The sequence below is a fragment of the Pelobates fuscus genome, chromosome 1 (assembly GCF_036172605.1).
Source record: "Pelobates fuscus isolate aPelFus1 chromosome 1, aPelFus1.pri, whole genome shotgun sequence".
Classification (NCBI taxonomy): domain Eukaryota; kingdom Metazoa; phylum Chordata; class Amphibia; order Anura; family Pelobatidae; genus Pelobates; species Pelobates fuscus.
Window position 1 is genome coordinate 428,030,608 of NC_086317.1, and position 17,476 is coordinate 428,048,083.

The 17,476-nt window shown below is 36.4% G+C and overlaps 1 protein-coding gene across 1 annotated transcript in view; it reads left to right on the forward strand.

Annotated features, from left to right (window-relative positions):
* TRPC4 (transient receptor potential cation channel subfamily C member 4) overlaps window positions 1-17,476 on the forward strand; it is a 226,474-nt gene that overhangs the window by 90,560 nt on the left and 118,438 nt on the right. The window contains exon 2 of the mRNA XM_063429032.1: window positions 8,961-9,362. Coding sequence (XP_063285102.1) covers window positions 8,985-9,362 — 378 coding nt within the window. The 5' untranslated portion in view covers window positions 8,961-8,984. The remainder of the gene's footprint in view (window positions 1-8,960; window positions 9,363-17,476) is intronic.

Below are 17,476 nucleotides of genomic sequence, written 5' to 3' on the forward strand. Positions count from 1 at the left end.
TATATAGATCTATGGTATATGTCCAGTATGTAACATGTATATGAATATATCAGTAGACGTTCTTTTAGTATTGACGATTTCTGCAATATCTAGTGATTAGAAAAAGTATTAATACTCAAAGGGTCATTAAAGATAATTGATAAAAAAATTATTATGATATGTACATATACTTATTTATGATTATGAAGTGCCAGAAATGATGACAGAGAGAGCTTAGGTTAAAAAAAGAAGAGAGAGAGTCTTTGAGTATGGGAACTAGATATAACTAATGTATGAAGGGTGTGTAGTTAAACTCCTCGTTGAGTCCCTGGGGGGCGAGGGTTCTGAAGGAATATATCCATTTAGATTCTTTTTGTAGTAATTGTTGATTGAAGTTCCCTTTCCTAGGGTTAGGGATCAGCTTCTCAATAGCCTGGAATTTTAGATAATCAGTATTGCCCTGGTGAAAATTTATGACCTGTTTTGCCACAGGGGTTGGTGTGATGATATTCGTTACAGAGTTGATATGCTGAAGGATCCTTCGACGAAAAGGTTGGATGGTTTTGCCAATGTACTGGATGTCACATGTACATGTGATCAGATATATTAGACGAGTGGTACTGCAATTGACCAGTGCATTGGTTTTAATGATAATCTTTGATTGCGTAGAGGTAGTTGACTTGGAAGGGGTAATGAACGGGCAGGCTTTACAGTGGCCACACCTGTATGTACCCTTTGTATTCGTGAGCCAATTGGGCTCAATTGGAATAGGAGCTAAAAAACTGTGAACTAGGAGATCTTTCAGGTTTCTTGACCTGCGGGCCGTGATAGATGGGTAGCTCGGTAATGATTTCTTCAAAACAGGGTTGTGTGTAAGGATTGGCCAGTGGTTGGAAAAGGTCTGTATCATTTTTCCCCAGCCCCCGTCAAAGGTGGCAATACATCTCGGGGTCGAGGAACTGGTTTTTGGGCGTGTGGTCCTCAAACTTTCCAATCTGTTTGTCCCACTGGCCCGTTGGTATGCCTTTTTCAAAACCCTGTTTGGATACCCTAAGGCCTTAAACCGGAGTTTCAGTGATTGGCATTCTTGGTAGTACGCTGAGTCCTCAGAGCAATTTCTTCTTGCCCTTAAGTATTGTCCATATGGGATTGATGCTTTCAGCCTGTAAGGATGGTGACTCTCCCAATGCAGGAGGCTGTTTGTTGAGGTTTGCTTTCTGAAGAGTACAGTTTGGATAGTCCCGTCCTCCATCAGGAGGATTTTAAGGTCAAGGAAGACCAGTTCTTTTTCATCAATAACATATGTGAGTGATAGGTTTATTGTGTTGTCATTCAGGGTCTTAACAAAATCTTCGAATACCTTAACTGAACCTGTCCAGAGTATAAACACATCGTCGATATATCTGTACCACTTTAGAATGTATTTACACACAACCCTGTTTTGAAGAAATCATTACCGAGCTACCCATCTATCACGGCCCGCAGGTCAAGAAACCTGAAAGATCTCCTAGTTCACAGTTTTTTAGCTCCTATTCCAATTGAGCCCAATTGGCTCACGAATACAAAGGGTACATACAGGTGTGGCCACTGTAAAGCCTGCCCGTTCATTACCCCTTCCAAGTCAACTACCTCTACGCAATCAAAGATTATCATTAAAACCAATGCACTGGTCAATTGCAGTACCACTCGTCTAATATATCTGATCACATGTACATGTGACATCCAGTACATTGGCAAAACCATCCAACCTTTTCGTCGAAGGATCCTTCAGCATATCAACTCTGTAAAGAATATCATCACACCAACCCCTGTGGCAAAACCTGTCATAAATTTTCACCAGGGCAATACTGATAATCTAAAATTCCAGGCTATTGAGAAGCTGATCCCTAACCCTAGGAAAGGGAACTTCAATCAACAATTACTACAAAAAGAATCTAAATGGATATATTCCTTCAGAACCCTCGCCCCCCAGGGACTCAACGAGGAGTTTAACTACACACCCTTCATACATTAGTTATATCTAGTTCCCATACTCAAAGACTCTCTCTCTCTTCTTTTTTTAACCTAAGCTCTCTCTGTCATCATTTCTGGCACTTCATAATCATAAATAAGTATATGTACATATCATAATAATTTTTTTATCAATTATCTTTAATGACCCTTTGAGTATTAATACTTTTTCTAATCACTAGATATTACAGAAATCGTCAATACTAAAAGAACGTCTACTGATATATTCATATACATGTTACATACTGGACATATACCATAGATCTATATATATATGTCCATTACAATATATAATAGTATCTAACATAAGGGAAAAGATCCAGTATTCCCTGCTTAAGTTTTTAGTATCGTTTATCATGCTAAACAAATATGATATATTTTTTCGACCTTTTGGAGAATAGGACAACAATTTGAATTGTCTCTGGCCGTACATCTGTGGATATTCCATGTTAAAATAATCGCCCAGCATGTGTACATATGGATCTCGGACGACACACGAATGTGATGGATCACATATCTATATGGGATACCATCCACCATTACACACAGATGGTATTTTCAGTTACATATCGGTATAGTTGCTATATATATTGCAATCAGTATAAATTGTAAATACGGCACATGATGAGGGTCTGAACCAAGCCACCCACTTATCACGCTGTATGATAATATGCTTTTGACTCTACAGATCAATTACGACCATCCTACTAAGTAGACAAGCAAAAACCTACCGATCGGGCAATAGTGGCTCCACGTACATGTAACTAAATTTTCTTTTGCATGTCACTCACTTTGAACATGCCACCTATCCTCCTACACTGTGTATCCATTTACTGGATACATGCCGACATATTTGTTTCACTTTTTGTGAAATTTTGCAAACACAATACGGACGGAGGGGGATGGCCCCTCCGGACCACCGTCTTTCGGCAGAACTAACTGATGACGTCGACGTTCTTGTGACTTCAATTAAAGGTTTGGGCGCCCTATTTAATAGCCCGCTGGAAAACGATCTCGTTCCCCTTGAGAAGCCGCCTTACCGGCGAAACGCGCGTCGGGGTGTTTCTGTTCCCTCCTAATATTCCACTCTCTGCACTAGCAGTTAATATTTTTGAATATTCGGATTTCTAACGATAACCATATATAGGCTGTGGGTGAATCGGGAGGGATACTAAAGCTGTAGCCACCTATATGGTTACGGCAGAGACATTACTCTGATAGCACTGTCTCCTGCCGTCTGACCACAGCTATAGACAGCATTTTGTGCAGTTGTACGAACTGCCGAAAGTACTACCAGTCGTGACAGTAGAGACATTGCAACGATTAACCTAAGAATAGCTGTGTTTCAAGTGCTGTTGTTTTTCGTTTTTAAACCTTGTTTTATTTCTGCATAGCACTTCCATATGCTCCTGTATGTACTTATACAGACGGTTTAGGAGTGGATATACGAAATAATCACTTTGTATCCTGTTCACTAATAAATACATTTTTTATTTTACTTTAATTCAATTTCTCTGGACACACGTATACTTTATAGGCAGTGTTCCTCGCTCTCCTTTTCTCTCAACCATTCTTCATAGAGGTCACTGTGCAACTCATGTTTTATCAAATGTAGTACAAAATCTCTTTTGGGATAACTGAACAGGGGAATGAAACTTGCATGAGCAAACTACTGAATGCTTTTTAGCTGTCTGTACAGCCTTAGGCCCAAGGCCAGGGATTGTTGGTCCTGGTGATGTTATAATATAGAGTCCAAGTTTATTTCGAAATTCACAGCAAGATATACAGTGCCTCACAAATGTATTCACCCATTGGACATTACATTTTGTGGTGCCTGAACAAAGAATTAAAATGACTCTAAAATTATGTTTTACTTTTGGTATCTGAATTTTACTGAGTATTTGTAAGACATTCGGGTTCTTGTGTAGCATTGCCAGTTCATTTAGGGTTATTATCCAGCTGGAAAGTGGAAAATTACAATGCATTTCTTGCCCTCTGTCTTGACCAGTTTTCTAGTCTACGAAAATGAAAAGCATTTTTAAAATGGGATTCTACCACCAACACTGTGCAAGTCATGTTCTCCGGGTCAAGAGCAATGTTGACTTCATTTTAATTTAGTTACTTTTTTTGATTTTTTTTTTTTATTTTATTTTAATTTAAAGGAACACTTAAATAAAAAAAATTAAAAAGTATATATATGTGTCCAATCAGATGCTTTTCATAGAGAAATATTGTGACACATGTTGCATGTGTGGAAATTGCCACAATTAAAACCAATGCTCCAAGCAGGATATTCTCTCAGTTGTGTGCTCGATGGTCAGTAGGTATTTTATGTCTTTTCTTAAAACTGTGAAATTCTACTGAAATCTGCATTTGCATACAAATAATCTCTAAAGTACATTGGGAATCAACTATCTTCTTAAACTAATGTAGTCTTATTACCCTAAAAAACCTTATATTTCTGCTGTGCCTTCTATATTCCTTTTTGCAAACTCTAAATGTCACACATTCTTGTCTCTTTCCTAATTACCCCACTGGTATCTGTATCATCATCTCCAGCTACTTTTGTCTCTCTCCAGCCTCCCCTAACATTTTCCTCCTGAATTGTTTGTATCTCTGGTTCTTACGGTTTCCCTTACTCATCTCTACACCCATGTCTTTCTCAATTATTTCCATCAAGCTCCTATCTCCATTATAGTACTGGTTAGTGCAACAGTTAGTAGAGTGGTTTTCAGGTGATCTGGCTAAAGTTTTGTGTAACTTTACTTACTGTATGTAGAAACTCTTAAATATTCTTTCATTACTCTCAAATATGTAGATTTACTTTTCATTCTGGCAGGGCCTGAGTCCTACAGGAACATGTGGGAGGGTATACCTGTACTTTCTACCCAGTAAGAATGCCGTTCCCATTAGGCTAAGAAGCGATCTTTAAAACTCCAGCTAGCTTCAGGCTGATATTTACTCTGAGCAGCTTAAATGTCAGTGAATGGAAGCCACATCTCCGCTTGCATGTTGGCCTTAGTGAGCAGGAGCTGTTGTGCATGCAGAGTAGGTGGAAGCAGTGATCCCTGTCTGGTACATTATGGTTATGTGAAGTCATGCATCATGACCCCACACTTTCTCTGCTTGCAGATCCATCCTTGCAGACACTTTGACACAGTTATCTACCTGCTGCTGCCAGCCAAGATAGATATTTCTACTCCCCAGGCCAGCAGCACCTTCCCAGATATTTTTAAATAGAAGGTAGCTGGTAATTGATACAAACTCCAGTGCTGCCGTTGGTATAATTTCCTGGAGCCCATTGGACTCCATGGAGACTTTACAAACCTGCACAAGTTCACATAATTAGGGACATGTATGGTCAGCAGGTGAACACTGGGAACTATTGGGCAGTCCTCTGCATCATTAGACCAGAGGTAAGGGATATTTAAAAAAAATGTAATTCTTATTTTGTGTTGGGTATCCACACATCGCTGCACAGGTGATACAAAATCTCAGAAATGTGATCATCTTACTTAACAAGGGCATCATTATTTCAGGTGTGGGATATTTCTTAATGGAAGGTGTTTAGCTTTTTCTATACACTATTTGTTTTAGAATTTCCATTGAGATAATAATGTTAGTTAACTTATTTTGTTATTACATTGGTTTTATATTGATTACTTTATTGCATGTGAATTTTGGAGACATATTTATATTTATATTTATTTTGGGGAGGGGGAGGGGTGGAAATCTCACGAGAGTTCCCACACTTTATTGTCCAAGACTTGGCACCTGCATTCTTGTGGCATTTTTAAAAAGTTGCATTGCGTTATATATAGTGATGTCCCGAACGGTTCGCTGGCGAATAGTTCCTGGCGAACATTGCATGTTCGCGTTCGCCATGGACGGCAAACATATGCAATGTTCAGTCCCCCCCTATTCGTCATCATTGAGTAAACTTTGACCCTGTACCTCACAGTCAGCAGACACATTCCAGCCAATCAGCAGCAGACCCTCCCACCTCCTAGACAGCATACAATTTAGATTAATTCTGAAGGTTCCTTTTTGTATTTTTTTATTACATTTTTTATACATTATCCCCCATAGCCAGTAACCTGTGTTTATTATACATTATCCCCCATAGCCAGTAACCTGTGTTTATTATACATTATCCTCCCATAGCCAGTAACCTGTGTTTATTATACATTATCCTCCCATAGCCAGTAACCTGTGTTTATTATACATTATCCTCCCATAGCCAGCAACCTGTGTTTATTATACATTATCCTCCCATAGCCAGTAACCTGTGTTTATTATACATTATCCCCCCACAACCAGTAACCTGTGTTTATTATACATTATCCCCCCACAACCAGTAACCTGTGTTTATTATACATTACCCTCCCATAGCCAGTAACCTGTGTTTATTATACAGTATCCCCCCATATCCAGTAACCTGTGCTTATTATACATTATCCCCCCCATAGCCAGTAACCTGTGTTTATTATACATTATCCCCCCATAGCCAGTAACCTGTGCTTATTATACATTATCCCTCCCATAGCCAGTAACCTGTGTTTATTATACATTATCCCCCCATAGCCAGTAACCTGTGCTTATTATACATTATCCCTCCCATAGCCAGTAACCTGTGCTTATTATACATTATCCTCCCATAGCCAGTAACCTGTGCTTATTATACATTATCCCCCATAGCCAGTAACCTGTGTTTATTATACATTATCCCTCCCATAGCCAGTAACCTGTGTTTATTATACATTATCCCCCCACAACCAGTAACTTGTGTTTATTATACATTATCCCCCCATAGCCAGTAACCAGTGTTTATTATACATTATCCCCCATGTCTTAGGCCGGCCCAGAGAGTGAGTGAGTGAATAATATAATATATATGTTCAGAAACATATTAGTAATATATGTAAATCTGGTTCATGCAAAGAGGGTGAAAAGGTATTAAAGAAAAACACACTTTTTTTCAAAACAGGAGGAAATATCTGAACACTGAAGCTATTACATAAGTAGCTGCTTCCTTCGTATTCAGTAACTTAGGTTTTGAATTATAGATTTTGATATAAATAAAATATTACATAGTTCTATATAGTAAACTATGGATTTTGTTGGATTCCACCTCCAATATTTATTTGTGCAATTCTTAAACAAAGTGTGTACCAAGGGAAAAAAAAAAGTACCGTATTGACATGTGTTTGTCTAACATCGTTTAGAGTCAAAATACATTAATTTCTTATCAAAGTCCAGGCTTGGTGTAACAATGTGTGGGTAGAGATGTTATTTTAGTCTGAGAGACATGACTCATTGATGTAATTCTTTGGCAGAACTGGTTTAATATTGGGCTGTTTTATCTGGTGATGTAATTAGAGATAACTGTAGTGGGAAATTTAGTCATGATGATTATATTTTCATAGATGCAAATCCAAACACAGTGTTCTATATTTGACATCTGAAATGGCACACAGATGTTCAATTACATGGCATGAAATTAAACATAGGCTTTTGATTTATGACTCAGTCCAAAAATTAGCATTTTGTTTTGTATTAAAATGGTATAATATTTATTTCCAGTTTGTTTGTTTTGGCTAATGACACACTAAAAAATTGTCAACTTTTCATGAGTGTGTGTCACCAAGACTTATTTCTTCTATTTGAAAGATATTACACCTGTAATTTTTCTCTGTTGTCAGTTATGAAAATACCTGTCCAATGTCTCTTTAGTGACCTCTTGCTGTGTCATTTGTAATGCCCTAAATAATCTTTAAGATGTGAGATCACATTGTCTGCTTTTAATCTACAACACAGCATGTTTACAGTAACCCTGTTTTTAAGTATTCGGGACTTGTGTACAGCTCATTAGCTGTATAAAAAAAAAAAGCAGGTGATAGATTGTTGTTGATGACCTTCTGTACACTCTATGGTATGAAGCAAAATATAAAAAATATATCCAAACAACGATACTATATGTGCATGTGATGATAATGTTGTTCGCTGGTGCATCAGTAAGATCTTTAGAAAATTATTTTTTTTAACACCCAGCCATACCAGAAGACCATTCCACTATACCTGACAATTATTTGAAATATACATTTAAAATCTAAAAAAATAAAATAAAATACTATAATTCTAATAACAAATCACTATCAACTCGGTAATCTGGTTGCAAAGGCTGAATTCGCTGATCATCTGTAATCTGGAATTACATGGAAGACACTGGGGTATGTGTCATTTACTCCACAGTTCTCTCTGTTTTTGTAAAAGTGTATTCATTTTACAGATTAAAGATGCTTCCTAGTACTCTATAATAGAATAAGAGGTGGATAGTGAGAAATACATCGACCAGGACAACGGACCATCTGCTTTGTGTCCTACACTTCCTTAGAAAGTTATATAATTAGAAAGTTACTATTATGACAGAATGAATTTCATAAAGGAATCCCTCCTTATTGTTACATTCTCTTTTGCAAAAAAATGATGGCAAAGTAGCTGATCTAAAACAATTTTTATTCCTGCGGTTTTGCCAATATTGTTATTTATGCATAGATGTAGCATACGTAGTTTTCAATTCACTTCAGTTTAATATTTAGCCATAAAATTCGTCTAATGTGTCTATAACGTGTGTGTGTGTGTGTGTGTGTGTATAGCTTGTCCTTTTTTTATTATTATTATTATTTAGCAGTATATATCCCCAAATCACATCAAGGATATACAATCTGTTGATAAGAAGCAAATCATGTCACAATTATCAAACAGTACATAAGTGCATTATATAAGATGTATGACAAGAAATAAACAGTAATTACATCACTCTAATAAATATATGCATGGTCCATGAAGGTGAAATATGCATTCAGAGAGTTCTAGAATGCTTATTTTAAGATCTGGAATCTGGTTGTTTGAAAATTGCATGCATGCACAATATCAGTTTGTTTATCGTATATTTTTGTTCTTATTTTTAGAAACCGCATACCATGGCATAAAATATGGCTCAATTTTACTATAAAAGAAATACCAATTCGCCTTATCAAGACCGGATTCCTCTTCGTATTGTCCGTGCAGAATCAGAACTTTCCCCATCTGAAAAAGCATACTTGGTCGCTGTAGAAAAAGGAGACTATGCCAGCGTCAAACAGGCACTCGAAGAAGCCGAAATATATTTTAAAATCAATATTAACTGCATCGATCCATTGGGAAGAACTGCTTTACTTATTGCTATTGAAAATGAGAACCTTGAACTCATTGAGCTACTCTTAAGTTTTAATGTGTATGTCGGTGATGCTTTGCTTCATGCAATTCGGAAGGAGGTAGTTGGAGCTGTTGAGCTACTATTAAATCACAAGAAACCAAGTGGAGAAAAGCAGGTAGGTAATTTACTATTATATGGACAGAGTTTGTGTAATAGACTCTTTCTTCTGTAATGGTAACAAAATATATCCATTAAATATAATGGAATGTCAAATACTATTGTCTAATACTATTGTATGCTTTTATTGTACTTTTCTTTTTCAGTAATTACATCATTAATCTAGCCAAAAAAAAAAAAAAAATCAATAGGCATGACATGATACTTTATGTACCAAGGTCTGCTGAAGTGATGCAACTAAAACTTTGGCTTTGGCTTATAATTTCGCATAAATTAATTGTATTTCTAGGTTAATATTACTTATTAATAATTGTTAAACCATATTTATATTAATTTTTCCATTAGAAATTTGATTTTGGTAGAATAAACTTTTTATTTTTTTTTCTACATGTAAAATATACCCAAGAAAAAAAAAAGTACATACTCAATATGAAAAGTCCAAAACTAAAAAGAGGACCACAAATAAGCTGCTGATGCAGTAACAAAAATACAACTAATAATTATCAATGATTTATTGGAATATGCACTGATGGATATAATTATTGTTCCTTTTCACTGTATGTAAACACAACTGTTCTTTGTTTTGTTTTGTTTGTTCACTGTGCGTACGTAATTATTATTATTATTGCCATTTATACATTGCCAACGTATTCTGCAGAGCATTAAAATACTATAAAAGAGATAATTTAACAAAAATTGAGACCATTCGATATTGTTACAAAAACAATAGATTGATGTGGACTTTGCTTGAAAGAGTTACAGTCTAATGGAATGTGCTGACTTTGCCATGAGAATTTTCAGATCCATAGTTTAATGTCCTACCTACTTGGTATTTTTCTAAGGAAGAAAGGTTAAAACTAAAGATGTTCAAAACCAAGAAAAGAAGAAAAAAATGGACAGCATTAGATGTTAGATTTCTAATATATTTATTGATAAGGCTATGAAGATGCCTTGCTCATGCCCACGTACATTTAGGGTTGGGGTAAGATGCTTGTACGTTTTATTGTGTGCATTAATGCCAGTGGGACTAGTATTTCCTGTAGCATTCTAATAATTAGAAGGAGGCACTAGTAATTCTAGAACAATTGTGCATTCCCCCAACACTCTAATGGAAGGGAGTGGTGACTGTACAGGGAGTGCAGAATTATTAGGCAAGTTGTATTTTTGAGGATTAATTTTATTATTGAACAACAACCATGTTCTCAATGAACCCAAAAAACTCATTAATATCAAAGCTGAATATTTTTGGAAGTAGTTTTTAGTTTGTTTTTAGTTATAGCTAATTTAGGGGGATATCTGTGTGTGCAGGTGACTATTACTGTGCATAATTATTAGGCAACTTAACAAAAAACAAATATATACCCATTTCAATTATTTATTTTTACCAGTGAAACCAATATAACATCTCAACATTCACAAATATACATTTCTGACATTCAAAAACATAACAAAAACAAATCAGTGACCAATATAGCCACCTTTCTTTGCAAGGACACTCAAAAGCCTGCCATCCACGGATTCTGTCAGTGTTTTGATCTGTTCACCATCAACATTGCGTGCAGCAGCAACCACAGCCTCCCAGACACTGTTCAGAGAGGTGTACTGTTTTCCCTCCTTGTAAATCTCACATTTGATGATGGACCACAGGTTCTCAATGGGGTTCAGATCAGGTGAACAAGGAGGCCATGTCATTAGATTTTCTTCTTTTATACCCTTTCTTGCCAGCCACGCTGTGGAGTACTTGGACGCGTGTGATGGAGCATTGTCCTGCATGAAAATCATGTTTTCTTGAAGGATGCAGACTTCTTCCTGTACCACTGCTTGAAGAAGGTGTCTTCCAGAAACTGGCAGTAGGACTGGGAGTTGAGCTTGACTCCATCCTCAACCCGAAAAGGCCAAGCTCATCTTTGATGATACCAGCCCAAACCAGTACTCCACCTCCACCTTGCTGGTGTCTGAGTCGGACTGGAGCTCTCTGCCCTTTACCAATCCATCCATCTGGCCCATCAAGACTCACTCTCATTTCATCAGTCCATAAAACCTTAGAAAAATCAGTCTTGAGATATTTCTTGGCCCAGTCTTGACGTTTCAGCTTGTGTGTCTTGTTCAGTGGTGGTCGTCTTTCAGCCTTTCTTACCTTGGCCATGTCTCTGAGTATTGCACACCTTGTGCTTTTGGGCACTCCAGTGATGTTGCAGCTCTGAAATATGGCCAAACTGGTGGCAAGTGGCATCTTGGCAGCTGCACGCTTGACTTTTCTCAGTTCATGGGCAGTTATTTTGCGCCTTGGTTTCTCCACACGCTTCTTGCGACCCTGTTGACTATTTTGAATGAAACGCTTGATTGTTCGATGATCACGCTTCAGAAGCTTTGCAATTTTAAGAGTGCTGCATCCCTCTGCAAGATATCTCACTATTTTTGACTTTTCTGAGCCTGTCAAGTCCTTCTTTTGACCCATTTTGCCAAAGGAAAGGAAGTTGCCTAATAATTATGCACACCTGATATAGGGTGTTGATGTCATTAGACCACACCCCTTCTCATTACAGAGATGCACATCACCTAATATGCTTAATTGGTAGTAGGCTTTCAAGCCTATACAGCTTGGAGTAAGACAACATGCATAAAGAGGATGATGTGGTCAAAATACTCATTTGCCTAATAATTCTGCACTCCCTGTATTTACTACTGGAAGTTGTACTCTAAGAGTAATCTATCGAGGGGATTAAGTGGGCAACACAATTTCAAGATATTGTTTGTTGCAATTCTAAGCATGTTTTTGTTGTGAATCATGCCTATTTTACTAGACAAAAGGGTGAAGATATATGCAGGATTGCTTTACAATATTGTCATGTCGGAATTGTTTTACAACATTAGTTTGGATAAGTTAAGAGTAACTTTTTTACTGTAGAAAATTATGGAACCTAATATTCTACATGGGCATTTATATCTGAGAGAATGGGCATTCCCACCAATGAATGGGTAGAGAGATCGGCAATGATAATGCTAGAGGGACTCTAGAACCTTAATTAAGGAGCAGGGGATGAATTTGTACTGCAAATATTAGGATGAAACGTGGCAAATTTATAGGCCAGTGGACTTGTGTTCCCATTAAAATGCTATTCGGGGTGACAGTTGATATTTGTTGTTGTTATTATTATCAGCAGTAGTGATGGTTTATTATTTATACTGAGTGATTCATTCTACTCAATATTCTTTCCACTTGATATGATTTTATGTATGCATAATTTTTTACAATTTTATATTTAATGTGTTTTCCTTTACTGTTGTAAAAACTCAGTGTGCAAATTAAACAAACAAACAAACAAAAAGAGCTTGAGACATTATCATACACAAGTTAATAGATATGAATAAATAAAAAAAATGTTCTAATGATTCTCAAAAAACCTGGTATCTCAATAACGTAATTCATTAGTTAACTAATTGATTTGTTAGCTAGTGGCTTAATTTACTTGCAGATAAATTGACTGCTTGACCATTGCTGTATTGCTTATCGAACCAAATACAATGATTGACTGTTTTTCCATTAATGTATATACTTTCATTATATTTTATTGCAATATGCAATGTTGTCTTACATGTTTAATAAACTGCCTACTAGTTTAGTCACCTGTTTCCTTTCTCGTACTCCTTTCATTATTGCCCCCTACTGATACACACCTAACCTTCTTTTCCAATTTTCGAAACACTCTGGTTTGTTAATCATTACCCATTTTTTCTGTTTATACCTATTAGTTTAACCCCTTAGGTTAGACCTTAGGTAGACTGTTTTTCAATTTTCTTACTGTTAAGGACCAGGGCTCTTTTTACATTTCTGATGTGTTTGTGTTTAGCTGTAATTTTCCTCTTACTCATTTACTGTACCCACACATATGATATACCATTTTTCACGCCATTAAATGGTCTTTCTAAAGATACCATTATTTTTATCATATTATGTCATTTACTATAAAAACATTAGAAAATATGATGAAAAAATGTAAAAAAATTTTTTAAAAGAAGACAACCTAAGGTATTAAGCTTGGGGTATTTTGACTCTTTTCATGCAACCGTTTTACCACCAATCTATGCCAAATTAAAAAAATCTATATATAACATTTGGTGATTTTTTTGACACACATAGCAATTTAAAAATGCATGTACTGAGAACTTTAAGGGTTACTGCCACAGAACACCCCAATATGTGTTTGGCAACATCTCCTGAGTACAGTGATACCACCCATCTATGGGTATATCAGGTTCTCTAGGGGCTAAAATACCTTATTTGGAGGGTGCACATTACAGTTTTCCAACTTGGAATTTTCATTGCTGGTCATCATGCACCCATGTCCGATTTGGGACATTTTTGAAGCCTGCCAATGTAATTTACCCCCATCAAACCATATATTTTTTTTTAAATAAAACAAGCCAGAGTATTTAATGTGGGGTATGTCCAGTCTCTTTTAGTAGCCATTTAGTCACAAACACTGGCCAAAGTTAGCATTTATATTTGTTTGTGTGTTAAAAATGAAAAAAATAATTATGAATGTTAACTTAGGCCAGTGTTTGTGACTAAGTGGCTACTAAAAAAGACTGAACATACCCATTTGTAATACCTTGGGTTGTCTTTTTTTCCAAATGGTATGCCATCATGGGGGTAATTCCCATTCCATACCATACGTTCTCAAAGGCAACATAACCAATCTGTCAAATTTCTATGTGAAAAAACATCCTTATATTTGACCCTTTAACTTTCAAAAACCTGTAACATGGGGGTACTGTTATACTCAGAAGACTTTGCTGAACACAAATATTAGTGTTTCAAAACAGTAAAACATATTACAACAATATCATCAGTGAAAATGACGTTTGTGTGAAAAATGCAAAAAGCGTCACTTTCATAACAATATAATCGCTGGGATATGTTTTACTGTTTTGAAACACTAAAATTTGTGTTCAGCGAAGTCTACTAAGCAAAACAGTACCCCCATGTACAGGTTTTAGGGTGTCTTGGAAAGTTACAGGGTTAAATATAGTGCTAGCAAATTAAATTCTCTGGACTTTTGGCCTGAGTTACCAGGCTGGTCCCCCAAACTGCAATCAATAAAATTAATTAATTATGTAAAAATATTACATAAATATGCACAGTCCCCCCATAGAAGAAGAAGACCGATCATCAACGGGGGAACAGTGGCGATCAGTAAGTACATGGGAGAGGGAGGAAAGGGGTTAATTTAAAAATATATACATCTTTTCTTTTATTATTTCTTTTACGGAGTGCCTCGACCCCTCGATGCACTCCGCACAGGCAGAGCATCAGAAGCCTGCCTGATGGCTTCTGATGTTTTGCACTACACTGCCAGGCGCCACATGGGGCAACCCGGAAGTGATCGCTCCTGGGGAACGATGAGGGTGGGTATACCTGCTCTTTCAGAGGGGGGACTGTCTGGGCTGTCAGAAGACAACCTAGAAGTGATCGCTATACATATATAGATATAGGCCAATTGTTGGCCGAAACGTTGATCCTTTAAATGTGATTGTGAATACATATTTTTTTCACTTCACAAAACCATTGAGGGCTCTCATTATTTTTGGATACATTATTTGTGCTGGGAAGCACCCTGGTATTTCAACAGGTTGTGTGGAAGAGGGAAGAATGCCACAAAACTACTATTTGAGTGTGTGAGTAGATATATATATATATGTATATGTAATCATATTCTCCTTTTTTAAGAATTCAGTGTGTGTAAAATTAATAACTATATCATAACTATATAATATATCTATATCTATCTACCTATTTCTATCCACCTTTATCTCTATCTACATGTATATTTCTATTTCTATCTCAATCTAAATCTATCTAACTATCTTTATTCATCTATATCTTTCTGTCTCTTTATATCTTTCTGTCTCTAAATTTCTCAGTCTCTCAGTAGCTATCTTTCTGTAAGTTTCTAGAGCTCTTTCTATCTATATCCATATAACTGTATATATCTATATCTCTCTCTCTTTACATCTATCTATCTAAACCTATATACATCTAAATATCTATCATTTTTCTAACTCACAGACTACAGGAGGGAGAGCAGGGAGTCAGAAGGAAGGAGGATGGGCGGCAGTCAGAAGGAAGGAGGGTGGACAGGCAGGAGGAAGGAGTGCGTCTGGCTGTATAGATAGCAGGTTGGAGGACTAACGGTCCTGCACGTACAAACGCGCACACAGGCATTAAAAAACAATACAGGAACTTTAAAAGGGATAAAAGCCATAAAGCAAGATGAATTGCAGTATGGATCTGGAGTGGTCCTTCAAGCAAGGCCAAAGCATTTAAAAAAAAAACAAAAAAAAAAACAACGGAAATGTTTGAGCAAAAACACACACTGAACAAAAATTATTTAGTAAATGAATCAGATGAACCAAAAGGGAACATAGGGTGCAAAAATGGGCCAATTAGTGTACTTCAAAATATATACATAATATGAATATTATCAATACTTTTGCAGTAAATTGATTGTAGAAATGTTCACAGATCAAGCGAGAAAAAGTAACAAACAGGAAAATAACATGAGTTTTACTGTTCTGCTTTGTTTCCCTCTGTTGCACACTTGAACTGTGAACACAATCAACATTTAATGACTGTCCCCTAGCAATCAATCATCTGCATTTAGGTTACATAGTTTTAGGAGAGATCAAAGTAAGGTTTGGTGGCTGAACGTTTGGTCACTTGGCTATTTAACCCCTTAAGGACCAAAGATCTGGAATAAAAGGGAATCATGACATGTCACATGTCATGTGTCCTTAAGGGGTTATGGGAGAGAGATATGAGGCAATGTCACTCTCAGCCCCCATGGCTATTACGACCATCGGTCTGGGGTTCCTATGGTCCATCTATTATTGGCTAGAGAAATTGGGGTCACTCAAAATTTATAAATAATTTCACTCCACTCTACCACCAAGTAGTTGTAGAAAGAAAGTAATTTATTTAACCCCCTAAAAGGTTGAGTTTCCAATTTATGCTCACTAACACAAAGAGATTGGGCCATGGTAATGGTGACTTAGTATCTTAAAAGCTGGCCCTAGTACCTCAGAACTTGCTGGTATTTGCTGGTGAAAATGGAGGTTATTGCTTGTAGTGGATATGGTGTGTGGCACCTCTCCGCTTACTTGAAGTTGCTCGTTAACAATGATGTCATGCTTGTTTTATTAGAATGACTTGTTTGTCTTGGTTTGCCTATTGAATAGTGCTGCAGAATATGTCAATAATTGTAATTGTAATAAAGAGACCCATCCATTCGCTCTTATAACATGGTGGGGTCTCATAGACCACTGTCATGGTTTTAAAAAATAAAAATTAAAAAAAAAACAACCCCAACAACAATTAATCGGTGAGTGGTACAGTGCATATAGCAAGCTTACCAAGGACTTTAACACATCTCAAAGGAAGGATACAAAACATTTACAAAAATGTACAGTAAGTTTTAACACGGTTTGAGTAGGACAGAGATCTTGCTATAAGTGGAGTCCTGTGTGCATCCTTAACGTTCTCTTAACGCTTCCCATTTTATATTTTGTGGAGGCTATCACCATAGTAACCACTCTGTGTTCTGAATTTGCTTTTCTGCATCACTGAAGAGGGTAGCATATCACACTCTTTCCTGCTGTGTCACTGAATAGTTTAATTTCACTATGGAGCATTTAGTACCATTGCAGGGATTTTTATATATTCATATGCGCTGTAAAAATTACAACTATTTTCTAAGCATATCTCTTTAGAAAAACTAGAAAATCAGAACTAGCATTCTATGCATTTCAATGTGGCATTTTTTTATTTGCATGGATCATTTTCAACACCACTGCTGAAATATACCTACTGGTAAATAGCAGTATTAATATTGGTTTTAGCTATTCATCACATATTTTAAAGATCTTCATGTCGTTTTTTTTATTTGTTTTTTTTTGTTTGTTTTTAAAGGACTTCTAATTAAGGAAGTTAAAATTCTTTTTTGCCCTAAGTAGTTTTTAAAAGTGTTTCTAAATACTAAAAAAAAATACATGAACACAAAGAAGCATTATACTGAATAGCATTCGTGTATTGGGCTTTATATATATTAATGT